The 14,825-nt window shown below is 45.9% G+C and overlaps 1 protein-coding gene across 1 annotated transcript in view; it reads left to right on the top strand.

Moving 5' to 3' along the window:
- Positions 1 to 922: 922 nt before the first annotated feature.
- The window catches only part of LOC147890413 (altered inheritance of mitochondria protein), a 36,742-nt gene continuing 22,839 nt past the window's right edge, over positions 923 to 14,825 (top strand). Inside the window, exon 1 of the mRNA XM_087391068.1 lies at positions 923 to 1,291. Within this exon, the coding sequence (XP_087247194.1) occupies positions 1,135 to 1,291 (157 nt within the window). The 5' untranslated portion in view covers positions 923 to 1,134. The remainder of the gene's footprint in view (positions 1,292 to 14,825) is intronic.

The following is a 14,825-nucleotide window of genomic DNA, read 5'->3' as shown; positions in this document are numbered from 1 at the left end:
TTCCCATCAAACAATGAGATAATGCTACTTGGAGACTTCAACATTGACATGTTGAAAGGAACACGAGCACCTACACATCCACAAAAAACAATGGAATCACACAACATCTATCCCTTAACTACTACAATATATAAGTCACAACTCGACCACATCTGCTATAAGAAAAATCAACACCAATAGAGAGAGAAACACCATCCACAAAAAGCAACGGTATTTAGAGAGACTACTACAACATATGATTCATACAACCGCATCTGCTATATAGGAAATGACCAACAACGTTGACAAATCAACAATATTCACATGCGTAGGTAATACCACTCCATAAGAGGTAGCGCTCTCATTTCATCACCCCATGCAAACGAAACGCTAGATCAGCGAAAACCTCTAGCGTTGGATTGCCAGCCCAGTTCGATGAATTTTGAGGATTCTAGCCCAACATGCCATGCCTTGACTGGGATCTCTTGTAAATGGCACTATGAGAGGGCATTGAAGAAACTCTCTCCTGCCTCCTCTTGCCAACTGGAGACAAGCTAAGCTGGTTTAGGCCGGTGCAACCTGGATCTGTTGACTGCTTATCATCTTCCTTCGGCACATGGGGATGCCAGCCAGTGCTAGCAAGAAGCTTTTTTCGTAGCTAGTCAAATTAAGGACAATCTCCAAGTCATGCCGGTTTTTTCGTCTCTCAAAACATACACATTTGCTAGTTCTAAAGTATTCAAAATCTCAGCCAATATTTTACCACACACTAAAATTTTAGCCGGGGTTTCCCAGTGCAAAGTACATGAAAGGATGGATTTCTTCTAGCACTGCTGGCAGCGGCACGGCATCCCCTAAACCGGTGTCACAAGGGGGGTGGGGGGGGGGGGAGGGAGCTCTTATCGAGCTCTCTCTTAATTCTTTAGGGGAATTGGCAGAACGACAAAACATCCACAACAAAGCATACTGCTTTTTGTATAAAAGGGCAGCTTTCTATTTAAGGTTGATGAAAATTGCTAGATCATAATTTGATGATTTGCAGACCATTTTGGTTGATGTTTTGATCAGATGCATTGCTGTGATCTCTCTCTTTTTTTGTGAGTGAATCGCCATAGCCATCCCTCGCCTCATCCCTGTTCGACTTCCGTCTGCCCGATGGTTGCCGACGATGCTGAGGATCCTGATAGCCCCTCGCTCACTCTCTCCCCTCCCCGTGGTAGAAGCTGTAAAGGGTTGCTCTATTTCTCTTCATCTCGGAAGAACAAGGGTCGCAACCCTTTGTGCTACGGATTACGTCGCCCCGAGGACCGAGGTCCCCCTCCTGCCTTTCCTTTTGCTCTTTTATCATGTTGGGTCTTTCCTCCCTGCGCAATTCTCTCAGCGATGTGTCGAGGTTCTTCCAATGTGGTGCTATCTGTATCGATGCTCCGATATAGAAGTTCATACTCATCTTGTTTGCCAAACATGCGATGGGCACGTCATCGCTAGTTGAATCCAGTTAATTTTAGGATGATCGAAGATGGATATGAGCCATGACGGGAATTTCCGCTCGAACGCCCTGCCAATGATGGAGATTTCCGTTCGGACGTCCTGATCCATAATTGACATGACCGCCGACATTAGTTTTTTTGCTAAACAAGGGAGAAGTTTCTGTTATCAGGTGGACGTGGATATAATTAGGAGCTTTCTCCTTTGAGTATGAGCTCATTTGTGAAGGAAATGACTAGATGGCGTAACCGTCAAGCTCCAATAAAATGTATGATATGGAACCTCGTATGTAAATACTCCCTCGAGACTGTGGCTTGATCGGTCCATAACATGATGTCGTCTAAAGCTCACTGTTGAAATCACAAGAGCGTATCGCCCCTTTAATATGGCATGGGTCACATTGCCATACTAGGTGAAATCTTTACGCAAAGAAGAATGGTTAGATTGCACAACCAAAATTTCAATATGGAATATCATGTGTGACTTTTCGTTGTTATCCCTGTTCACGTAGGCCCGTCAACGTGGGCTTCGCCTGAGAGCCCCCGAACCGCTAGTACTGCCCGCAAGAATCATGATGAGTCATACTAGGCCATATCTGTCAGGCAAAAGAGGCATTGTTTCTTGCCCTGTATTTTCCTTGATTGCTTTAAGCGTTCCTAATATGATGAATCTAGAGAAAGAAATACAATGGCATCACACAAAAGGTACTTTCTTAGCAAGTATCAAAGTCGGAGCACAGCAACAAGAACAGATTGTGAAGGAAAAGCTTGTGTGTTTCAACTTCTAACACAAAATTAGCTTTTGGGATGATTTTAAATCTTTGGTGTTAATTTATTTTACTGATGCTATAAATTTACATATATGGTTGCCTTTTGACTGTAATTGCAACCCATGCCCAATCCAGATTCACCGGAGTGTGCAAAACAAGCCTGGTGATAAGTCCCTTAACCATAATTGAAAGGGCTGGTAAGTCAAATAGGAATTATTGACCAGCAAGAATCTCTTATGGGGCAGTGGCACATTATGCACAGGAAGACCAAAGAACGGAACAATGATGACTGAGAAGTGATCCGAAAGGTGCAATGAGAAATATCACAAGTGAAATAATCAAATTGCACCGTGAGGGATATTGAACCGTTGCCAACAGAACTACTTTTCGACACAAATTTAGCTTGCGGGTTGATTTTGGTAAAATTTTCTGCAAACACATGTTGAACAAATTTGAAGCAGAGTTTGGTCATTCACAGCCCAGACATGCAGTTAGGGGCAATTATATGTACTCATTACGTGCAATAGTGGAAGACAATGAATGGATTTCAGAGGATTATATTAGTGCATACACTCGAAGACAATGAATGGCATTTGGAATGTATTTGGAGTGTATGCAGAAATACAATCCTTTTTTCACTTTCCAGCCGAAGGTGGCAAAATTTCACTTCTTCCTTCAATTCTCTTGTTCGACGTGCTGCATAGATTGGAGGCATGAGACTCCTATGGCCTTGCACATCTCAAGAAAAAGAAGACTCCTTACCTTATTGAAGGAAACATCTTCCTTGCAGGCAGACCCTGCTTTCTGTGTGTAAGAAGCTACTATGCTTTCACCAAATTCTTTTGCCTCTTGCGGTTGCCAAAAATAGCGACTTCCCATCTCTTGGATGTACCTTGTTGTTCAGCTGCTTTACTCCTTCATCATCAAACATAGAAGACATAGAGCACTTTGAATCAACATCATCATCTGGTTCATCAGGGAGAATCAAATTTTGAGTCTCTTGAGTCTACTTTCCTAAAATTTGCTTGCGATTGATTGTACATCTGTCATGTAGCATCATCGTGCATCCTATCGTGAGGTATCATCATTCATCATATCATCTCGTCAAATGTGCAAAGAATGTGAGCTCTGATGCTTAGTTCCCTTCTTCCCGTTCTTTCGCTCAATAGGGGATTGGGATCCCCACACTATGGTGTCATCTGCAGTTTCTATTAATATGTCAAAAGAAGTGTAGAGATGAACACAAATGCAGAACTAGTCACATGACTCTCGTAGTTGATCCAACAGTAAGGCTAGTTGTTAAGGACTCTAGCTTTCATGGATTCTCCAACCCCAACGGAAGCAGCATGTATGGGTAAGATTTGTAACCCCTACTCTCCAGGGCCTTCAACAGTAAATTGTTATACGTTCATTACCATTCTTCTAGAGAAATATTGGAAGATTTCATTTGCAAAGACTGTTTACCAATTTCCCAAAAAACTTCAATAGATAGAAGAGCTAGCTGCACTTTAGGGTGACCTGTGTATAACTGAGCATAGGTCTGCACATTAGTGAGCATAGGTCTGCGCATATATGACTGATTGCAAAAGAAGCTATAAACTGAGCACGGGTGATGTCAAACTGAGCCATTCTGGGCTGCTAGCTAAGCATTCATTGGGTTGCAAATTTAAGGAATGTTTGGAGTTGCAAACTGAGCAATCAACTGGCTGCATATAGTGCTTGTGAACTAGCTGTAGGCAGACTGCTAACTGAGCACGAAATCGACCATGTTACCTGGCTGCCACCGAAACCTGCCCTGTAGCTTGCTAAAGGGCAGTAATCCATAACTAACTTGACATCCACATTAATCACAGCCACAATGCATCACTTTCAGCCACTTAATAACCACTAAGAAATAAACTCAAGACATTGGAAAGGAGGTTGGACTGCCCCTGCTCAAAACACCATACACGAGACACAGATTGGCTCCAAATACTTTGGCGCCCCTTTTGGCATTTATTTATTTGTTTTGTCAATGGAATGTGCTCTTTTACAACAAGGGCTCTCCCTTGAACTTGTCCTCACTAGCAATCCACTGTCCAAGCCAATTCCTGGCTTCAATAGCCCCAACAGCCAAGGCAAGGCTAAGGCATCCCCTAGTGTTTGTGACCAATTGAAAGCTGACAATGCATTCCACAAGGCATCAAGCTTGCTAAAGAGTGTTTAACAGTCCCACAATCCAATGTCCAGCCTCCTAGGGCAACAATGCAACAACACAAATCCCGAAATGCACAAGTGACCTCAAGGTAGGATGAAATTCACAACACCGACCCTCTGGCACCAATGTAGGTACACCCTCTGTGTCTGGGTGTCTATTCACAACCCAATTTGGCCAAGAGAGAAATTCTAACAATAAAGGAGCAGCAAGAAGCTTCAAAACTGATAAAAAGCATCCAAATAAAGGTCAGAACGGCTGTACCGGCTGTCCATGAAAGACGGGTGATCTCTGGCCTTGCACCTATCCTCTGTCCAGGCCCCCAACAGTCAAAATGGAGTCTAGAAACAGCAGCAAATGAGCTCAAACCAGCTCCAAATGGCATCAAACCAGCTCCCGGGGACTCGATTCCAGGCTTGAATACCTCCGGGAGGCTGCAGATCCACAAAGTAAGTGGCCAGTAGGTGAAATCGGCAACTTAGAGAGAGAGAGAGAGAGAGAGAGAGAGGGGCAGAATTCAGTGTGAAAATGATCACCGGCAGGAGAGAAGGCATGGAAAATGGTGACGGGTAGCAGAATAGGGCTGTACAGCCAGCCAAAAGGCCTTGAAAGGTGTGCAAGAGATCTGCAAAGCCAGCAGTGAGCCTCGGGATGCGGGAAGGAGATCCACACACAGCCTCGAAATGCGTGCAGCAGTTTAGAAATGCTCACGAGCAAAAAGGGAACCGCCGTACAGCCATACGTCCAAGGAGCAGCATCCAAAATGCAAGCTAGAGAGAGAAAAACATATGCAAGTACATGCAATCAAGAGACTACCATGGAGCTACCATGTGGCTCATTAATGCCTCTAACCCACTCTTGTCGGTCTGTCACGGGGGCGTGATTCTAATTATTAGAATTTACGTGTGACAGCCCAAGCCCTAGAGTGGTAAAAAGGCTAACCTAGTGCATTAAATTTTAGGGCCAAGGGCAAGGGGCAAGTGGGTTAGAGAGGGGTGAAAATCCCCTAGCTAACTTTAGCATCAGTGGCGCTAGGGTGCTTTTCCAGCAAGGGGGATTCACTTGTGCATGCGCAAGCTTGGGGAGGACTCCAGGGCAGCAACGACCAATAGCCAGGTGTTTCCCATGCCAGGAATCAGGTGCATGCTTGCTAGAACAGGTCGACTTGCTGATTGGGCAAGGGGCAAGTGGGTTAGAGAGGGGTGAAAATCCCCTAGCTAACTTTAGCATCAGTGGGGCTAGGGTGATTTTTCTGGTTGCTGCCCATGAATCCCGAAGTCTTTCCTTGCAAGAGGGCATATGCTGTAGTGGCATTCTCCATGAGCTAGGACATGTTAGAGACTTTAGTTTTAGTGCAACAGTCTTGGGTTTCTTTTGGCAGCCCACAACAATCCTTTTCTACCAGTTCTTACAGCTCCACACGTCTGTATGAACTCACAGACAACAATGCTTCCCAAAACTTCTTGTTGTATTCTTCCAAGTTCTTGCAGTTTGCTGCATCAAGCTTGTGCCAAGCTGTAATAATATCCACCTCAAAAGTGGTTGTGAGCCAAGTAGCTGGGATCACTTGCTTGAACTCCACCCAAGTTGCAGGAGTTATTGCCGTGCAAGGGCAAGTTTGTCTACCACTGAAAGTGCATTTCCTTTAAAAAAAGTGGCTGCCTTTCTTACCTAAATATTCACCAGCATAAGCTGTTGCACAAAGGTTAAGGCCTTCAGCCTATCGTGCATTCCATTAAAAGTCTCAAACTTTAATGTAGCCTCAACTTCTCTGAGGTGTGGGAACAACATCAGAGGAGTGCTTATGCAGGATGCTAGAGTGGCTGAGTGATGCTGAAATGTATTTAGAGATTTATGAGAAAGAGATATTGGCTGTCATACATGCTCTTTCCACTTGGAAACACCATCTTTTAGGTGCTAATTTTCATGTGTAAACAGATCATCAATCCTTGAGGCACTTTCTCACTTAGAGATAGCTGTCAGAAAAACACATGCGTTGGGCAAACTTTCTTTACAATGTTCCATTTTCAGATTGTGCATGTGCTTGGCAAGAAAAATGTTGTTGCTGATGTACTTTCAAGGAAGCCAATCCCCGATGCAGTTTCATTAAAACCGCAAGTTTCGGCTGTCACAATTGCATGTTACAGTGAGCTTGATGCTATGAAAGAGCATGATGATGACTTTGCAAGGATTTTTGATCAGTTGGCTGATGGCCAAAGACATGATCAGTTGGCTGATGGCCAAAGACATGAGCACTACATTCTTAAGGATGGTTTCTGATGATGCATGATAGACTTTGTGTCACATGCCAAAAGTTTTAACAGAGAGTCTCGTTCCACCATATGCAGGACATAGAGGCATTGATGCCAGGATAAAAGCAGTGGAGCATTTCTTCTATCGGCCAGCTTTGAGGAAAGATGTCGAGGCATATGCGAAAGCATGCATCATTTGTCAGAAAGTAAAATATGACAAGCCAAAGGTACCTGGATTGTTACGTCCACTGCCTATTCCAGATCGACCTTGGCAGAGCATTGCCATGGACTTTGTGTTTGATCTTCCTTGTACTCGACTGGACATGATGGGATTTGGACAATCATATGCAGAGTTAGCAAACATGCTCGATATTATCATATACAAATGGCTGCAAAAATGGTGGTGGCATCATTTGTCCCGTGCTCTGTGCATTATTGCCACTTCCCATGGTTGGGTTGATCATTCTTGGTCCCATTCCTTGCATTTGAGGCATGTTCATTGAACCAGGCATTCCCATTTGCATTCCGGGTTGCATTCCTATATTGGCAATTTGCATTTCCAGCCCATCATAGGTTGTGGAAAACACTGCATTCCTGGCTGCATATTTGCCAAATAAGTACCAAGAATTGTCATCCCTTCTGTGTGTTGTCCAACCATTGCCTGAAAGACAGAGCCGCCTCCAAAGTATCCTGGATGCATCACTATGGGAGGAAAGGCTTGCTGTCCCTTGTTGACTGACTGAAAATTATTGCCCTGTTGGGCATTTCCTATTTCTAGGACCAATTGGATGCATCACGGGTAACTGCCCACCAAAGGGTGCATGACTATGTGTATGCCTTTGTTTCTTTTGCTTCTTCTTAGCTGTCTTCTTACTTTTCGGAAAGGCGTTCCAAATTTCAGCAAGGTTTTGTGTCAACTGTGTCAAGGTGCCCACTGCACTTGCCAATTGTACCTCGAAAAATATTTCTGCATCTAATTCTTCAGCTTCACCTTAGTTGCATGCTCTGAGGGAACATGCTGCTCCTCTTCTTCTTCCCACCATGGCTTATATTCAAAAGACTTTGAGTCGTCCTCCTGATCACTGGGTGTGTCCACCACTGTGACTGAAAATTTTCAGTTGTAATGAGAATGCAATGAAGGCTTTCTTTTCCAGCACTACCAGGGCTCACCTCTATGAGAAGATGGTGGTTGTACTGGCATAAAACCTGCCTCTTGCAAGCTAAAGGGCAGTAATCCATACCTAACTTGACGTCCACATTAATCACAGCCACAATGCATCACTTTCAGCCACTTCCTTTAGTTAATAATCAATAGGAAATAAACTTTAAGTTACTAGAAAGGAGGCTAGAATGCCCCTGCTCAAAACACCGTACACGAGACATAGATTGGCCCCAAATGCTTTGGCATCCCTTACGGTATTTACTGTAATGAAGGGGAAAAAGGGGCCAAGTTAGAGGTCCTTTAGGTGGAAAATGTGGAGGGACTATATAAGTCTCCATCCACCACCTACTATGTACTTTTTGATGTGACATCTAATCCTATCTACTCTCCCTTCCTTCTTCCTGCCCACGCTCGCCCTCTCTCTCTCTCTCTCTCTCTCTCTCTCTCTCTCTCCCCTCCCCACTCCCTCTAAATCTCTCTCTCTTTCCTACCTCATTCTCTCTCCTACCCCTTCTCCTCCCTTCTTCCCCTATCTCTCTCTCCCCTTCTGCTAGTCTATCCCCCTTTCTCCAAATCTGCCCCTACCCCTTTTCTAGATTGGGATCAAAGCTCCGACTTTGGCACCTTTGCTTCCGCCCTTTTCACCCTTCACTATAGTTGCTACGCTATTGCCAACGGTGCACAACAGAACTACACAAGCTTTCAAGGCTTGGATAATTCACAGTTACAACCTGACGCAGACAACCAACGCCAAGCAACAGTGGAGGATGACTAGCGTAGGCATTCACAATGATGACCGCTAATGCAAGGCTCCTTGCTGACAAACCAGCTGATAGACGACCAAACTAGTTTTATCAATAGATACACCAACAGCGAGCGACTCTCCAGCAAGAGCTTTCAGATTCGACCCAAGCGACAAGCGCTAGGCCAGCAGATTCACCTAACTGCTCATCACATATCTGGATTAGCAAAGGTGCAGCCTGTCGGCTGTGGTATTTGTTAGAAATGACCCAACAGAGGGTATGCACAGTGGAAGACTTATAGTAATGCCCAGGAGCTCACACAGTATGCGTGTGGGATGTGGAATCACAAACCTCTTTACTTAATGTGCGTCACATAGATTAGATGTGCAGAGTCATCAATAGACAATGAACCAGCCAGATATAGAAGACACTTTGCTCCATCCCTCTGGTCATCTGCATCTGCTCCGTACCTTGCTTCCAGCCCTCCGTACTGGCCCGTACAGTTGTGCGTCCGCCTGCACGTCTGCTGCAGATACTCGCAGCCCAAAGACCTCGCTCCAGGCTCTCTAGGATGCTCTTGAGCAGTGCTGCCCACATGACATGCTTGCTGCTGTCCATGTGGCAGCTGTCTCTTTCACTCTTGGCTGTGAGGTGCTGCCCATGCGGCAGTGCCTCCTCTTTCTTCTCTCTTGGGCACATCTTGCCCTAGGTCTCCCTCCCCCACGCTCTCCTCATTTGGGGGCTTACAGATGGGGAGGTGACCATTCCAACAGTATCCTCAGCCCGTCAGAAGGCATCCCGTCAGCCAGTAGCTCCCATCAGCCCGTCAGTCAGCATCCCGCTAGCCAACAGCTCCCATCGCCACTCGTTGTCTGTGCCAAGCCCTTGATAGCCCGTCAGCTGTGGTATCCTCAGCCGGCATCCTGTCAGCCAGTAGCAATCCCGTGAGCCGTTGTCTGTGCCAAGCCCTTGCAATCCCAGCCCATGCGTCTCTGTCTGCGCCCGTGCGCCACCGTCGCGACGCCACTTCCAACGACAACCTTAGACTAAGGTCTAAGGTTCCTAACTAGGGTTAGTCAGTAGGTCAAGTTAGGTTGGTTAGGTTTAGTTAGTGGGGTGGGAGTTAGGTCAGTTAGCTCTAGTTAGCTAGGTTATGTTAGTTGGTCAATTAGGTTAACCTAACTAGGTTTAATTAGTAGAGTAGGTTGGGTTACGCTAAGTCAGTGTCCTAACTGTCTTACTAGTCTTTAGGTTAGGAGTCCTAAGTGTCCTAGGTGACGTAGGGAACCCCCCCCTCCCCCCCTCTCCAAAAAAAAAAAAAAAGAGGGGCAAAAACTCAAAATTTTCTTGCCTCTTTAGGGGTCTCCACAGCCCTATTTTGGCTCATTCAAGCCCCGTTTCAAAGCTTCTTCGACGATCTTTCTTTTGAGCCTCTCCATCGACATTTTCATGTTTCCACGCACTATCTCAATTGCTCATTATAGCTGCTCTCTTCAGGGCTAGTCACCACGCCACCGAGGCATGCCCCTCGTGATATATTGCATGACAGTGATAAGGTTGCTCAGTATGAGCAAGTGCCTGCCACAGTGGATGCATCCACTGGTGGTACAGAGGTTCCTTTCACTCAACCTCTCTCTCCTGCATCCCGGGAAGCGCAGGTAGCGCATACACAGTTTCTAGATGCCCTTTCCTCTATGCTCCAGGGTGCTTTCCACTAGATAGGACAGGAGTTTAACCATCAGCTTACCACAACCATGGCTATGCAGGATACCGCTCTTGCCCAGAAGGGACAGTGGATTGGTCAGCAGATCACACCTGCCATTGCTATGTAGGATAAGGGTAAGCAGCCTGCACCCTAGCAAGGGGACTACTCAGATAGTCAGGATGTTTTGTGTGCTCCACGCAGAGGTTTAATGGCAGATGCCCGCCGTGCCTATGAGCATCAATCTGTTGGACCATTGCATGTACCCCAGCATGGGGATTTTTTGGACTTAGATAATGCATTTTTTGTGCCACAGAGCACCTTCATGCAGGATGTCAGGCCATCTTTTGGCTCATAGCTTTCGGCATCTATGCAGGTTGAGCTGTGCCTTTTGGGCCGACCTGTTGGTGTGCATCCAGTTAGTGCTCCTTTCACCGCACCAGTGAGCATGCCTAGAGCTGGCTTTGGTTTATATGGCAGCCCATTCCCCTGGGAGAGAGGTCAGTCCCTTTGGTATGCCATCATTTCAGAGAGATGCATTTGGCAGAGAGACCCAGCCTGGGGTTCATGCACCTATTGCTCTGCCAGCGAGCTCATAGAGCGAGATGTAGCTAGTGCATCGGATGGCAGCAGCTACTACACAGCAGGGAGTTAGTGGTGGGAAGCAAGCCACTTTTGATGACATGTTGGCAGATTCTTTGCGTGCATATAAGCCCGGGGTTCATGCACCTATTGCTCTGCCAGCGAGCACATAGAGCGAGACGCAGCTAGTGCATCATTTGGCAGCAGCTACTACGCAGCAGGGAGTTAGTGGTGGGAAGCAAGCCACTTTTGATGACATGTTGGCAGATTCTTTGCGTGCATATAAGCCCTACCTGAGGCCATCAAACTTGAGATGTCGTTTGATTATGTAAACCTCAAGCGTGATGATGCCCGCACTTTTGGAAATTACACATCAGATGGCAGCAGCTACTACGCAGCAGGGAGTTAGTAGCGGGAATGCAAATGAGGCTGAGAAGAAGCCTAAGGTGACTGATTGGAATGAAAGAAAATCAGCAGCAGCACCATTTCCAAGGTTTCCCACAGTTACAGGCAGCAAGATGCTATATGCTAAGCCATACAGGTCATTTGATGCTAAGCCAGGATTGCGTTTCATCCATGGGTTTAGTCCTTCTTTTGCTGCAGATGTGAAGGCACATAACCCTCAAACAATCGAGCGTGCAACTCAATTGGCAGAGGTATTTGAGCCCAAATATGCCAACAAATATAAGATGACAACGGGCAGTCATATGGGAATGCAAATGAGGCTGAGAAGAAGCCTAAGGTGACTGATTGGAATGAAAGAAAATCAGCAGCAGCACCATTTCCAAGGTTTCCCACAGTTACAGGCAGCAAGATGCTATATGCGAAGCCATACATGTCATTTGATGCTAAGCCAGGAGCTAAGCCAATTGTTGGACATGAAAAATCAGAATTTAAACAACACAACAGGGCTATTATGGACAGCAGAAAGAGGGCAAACTTATGCTTTAAGTGTGGTGAGAAGTGGACTCCTGAGCATCGGGAAGTTTGCAAAATGAGTAACTGTGGTACTGCAAAACTCAGCATGATTATTGAGATATCGGATGATCAGGATTTGATGGATGCTTCTGAGACTTTGGATGCCACTCATGATGATTCAGACGGTGCACAAATCGTGGAAGAAGCTCCAAATTTCGGAGCCATGAAGGGGGCTGATTTCCCCTTTGATCCCGGTGGTGCTAATGAAAATAATATGCATGGTATTCATAACATGCAAGGCCGTTGGCCTAAATTCTTTCATGTGGAGCATTAGGTTGCTATGCCTTTTCTTGCGCGAGAGGATGCAAATGGCAATGCTCCTGTGGATGAAGTGGAGATCTATTGGGATGCGCAGCAAGCAATTTATGCTATCTCTTCTCATGCCTTGATGGGTGCCAAAAGTGCTGAAACTATCAGATTGAAAGGACAAATTAATGGCAAGAATGTTCACATGCTTGTGGACAGTGGTAGCACTCATAGTTTCATCAATTCTAAGACCTTATAGAAGGTGGGATTGCTACTGAGATTGATCATATGGGCTGAGAGTAGAGGTGGCAAATGGACAGCATTTGGTCAGTAAATTTGTTGCCAAGATGCAAGGATCAAGCTCTCTGAGGATTATGAGTTTGCTGGGGATCTCTTGGCACTGGATATGGGCCCAATAGATGTTGTCCTGGGCTGCGATTGGCTGAAATCTTTGGTAAAATCAGCATGGATTTAAATGCCCTATCACTCAGCTTTGTCCACAAGGGTAAAACTGTAGCATTGCATGGCCTTGCCACTCCTTAATTGCAGGTCATTTCAGCAAGGCAGTTAGCTAGAGAGTTCAGGAAGGAGCATACCCTCTACGCATTGAATGTGTCAATATCTCGGGGGGGTAGCATTCCCCGTGTTGAGTATTGTGATATGCAACAGTTGCTATCGGAGTTTGCTGATGTATTTGCTGATATGCCATCCCAATTGCCTCCCAAGAGAGATGTAGATCATGCCATTGTTCTAGAGCCTGGTAGTAAGACAATAAGCAAAGCCCCATACCGTCTCTCTCCTTCATGCATCATTGCTGGCTGTACGGAGCTCTTGCGCACCTTTCAAGGCCTTTTGGCTGGCAATACGGCCCTATTCTGCTACCCGGCACCATTTTCCACACTTCTCTCCTGTTGGTGATCATTTCCACTCTAATTTCTTCCGCCCTCTCTTTCCCCATCTATCCCACTTGGATACCACGAGGTCAACCAAGTCATTCTTGCAGCTACATACATTCACGACTTGGTTGGAGCCGAGAGAGCTCCCCTTGACATTTACACCTTGTGAGGCCACATTGTACTGGCCAGAGCTAGCCGGCATGGCCTAGTGACATGGATTGATCAACATGATGATGCGGATTGTGATGACGATGATGATGATGTCATTTTACTAATGATATGACTATGTACTACTTAGGACTTAGCATTCAGCATGGGTGATGATGCCCGTTTGATAGCTCCACCCTTCCTGCTTGTTGTATCAGGTTTTCTACCAATCTCATAGACCTATCAGTCTTTCGTAGACCATAATAAACCTTCTTTCTTTCTTTCTCTAAGCTACCGATTTCTCCTGCTGGCCTCTTGCTTTGTGGAGCCGCTGCCTCCTACGAGTGTTCCAGCCTAGTTCGAGCTCATTTCTTGTTGTTTCTCGACTCCATTGTGATTGAAGGTCAAATGTGCACTGCTGGTGGCCTAGGTGCGACGCTTGAGATCGCCCCTCTTCCATGGACAACGGGTACAGTCGCTCTGACCTTCATTTGGATGCTTTTAATCACTTTTTAATCTTGTTGTTGCTCCTTTATTGTTCAAATTTCTCTCTTGGCCAAATTGGGCTGTGAATAGACATCCAGACACAAAGGGTGTGCCTAGATTGGCGCCAAAGGATTAGTGTTGCGAATTTTATCCAGCCTTGAGGTCACTTGTGCATTTCAGTTTCCCTGGGGGGGACATTGGATTGTCAGACTGCCAAACACCCTTAGGAAGCTCGATGCCTTGTGGAATGCATTGTCATCTTTCAGTTGGTCACAGACACTGGGGGATGCCTTAGCCTTGCCTTGGCTCTTGGGTGCTAGTGTGTGCTCGGAATTGGATACCTATTGAAGTTAGGAATTGTCTTGGACAGTGGAATTTCCAGTTAGGACAAGTTCAAGGGAGAGCCCTTGTTGTAAAAGAGCACATCCATTGATAGAAGAAATAAGTAAATGTAGAAAGGGGTAGGGGCAGATTTAGAGAAAGGGGGATAGACAAGCAGAAGGGGAGAGAGAGATAGGGGAAGAAGGGAGGAGAAGGGGTAGGAGAGAGAATGAGGTAGGAAAAAGAGGGAGAGATTTAGAGGGAGTTGGGAGAGAGAGAGAAAGTGAGCGTGTGTGGGCAATAAGGACGAAGGGAGAGTAGATAGGATTGGATGTCACATCAAAAAGTACATAGTAGGTGGTGGATGGAGACTTAATAGTCCCTCCATATTTCCCACCTAAAGAACCTCTAACTTGGCCCCTTTTTCCCCTTCATTACAGCCATCCCTTCCCATAGAATTTTGCCCTCAAAATTTCACAGCATGGCTGTCCAAAAGTGCAGCAAACAGCAACTAGTAATCAATCCGGTAGGAGATTGGGGTGGGCCCTAGACAATGCTTTCTGGCTGCCATGAATTTTCATCCTAAGGTAGTCCCCACCATTTGATAAGATACTCTACGTAGGCCTTATTCCAGAGTACATGGTCTCTGAAACCCACGATACACTCCGGGAACCCACGATACACTCCGGGACAGAGGATGTGGCCCTCTTCATCTATAGGTGGCAACTCTGGAAGGGGGGTTTGTTGGAATCGGAGTCCTAGTGTGTGTGGTCCTAGAGTCCTAGGAGTGTCCTACATTTGTGTGTGTGAAGAGTCTTGAGGCCACTTGTGCCACCTCATGTGGCAGGTGTGATTCCTCCCCTAGATTATAGGATCTAGA

This window comes from Dipteris shenzhenensis, chromosome 19 (genome assembly GCF_047967505.1).
Source record: "Dipteris shenzhenensis isolate YYH24624 ecotype China chromosome 19, Dip_SZ_1.0, whole genome shotgun sequence".
NCBI lineage: Eukaryota > Viridiplantae > Streptophyta > Polypodiopsida > Gleicheniales > Dipteridaceae > Dipteris > Dipteris shenzhenensis.
This window is presented reverse-complemented; position numbering and strand designations above follow the sequence as displayed.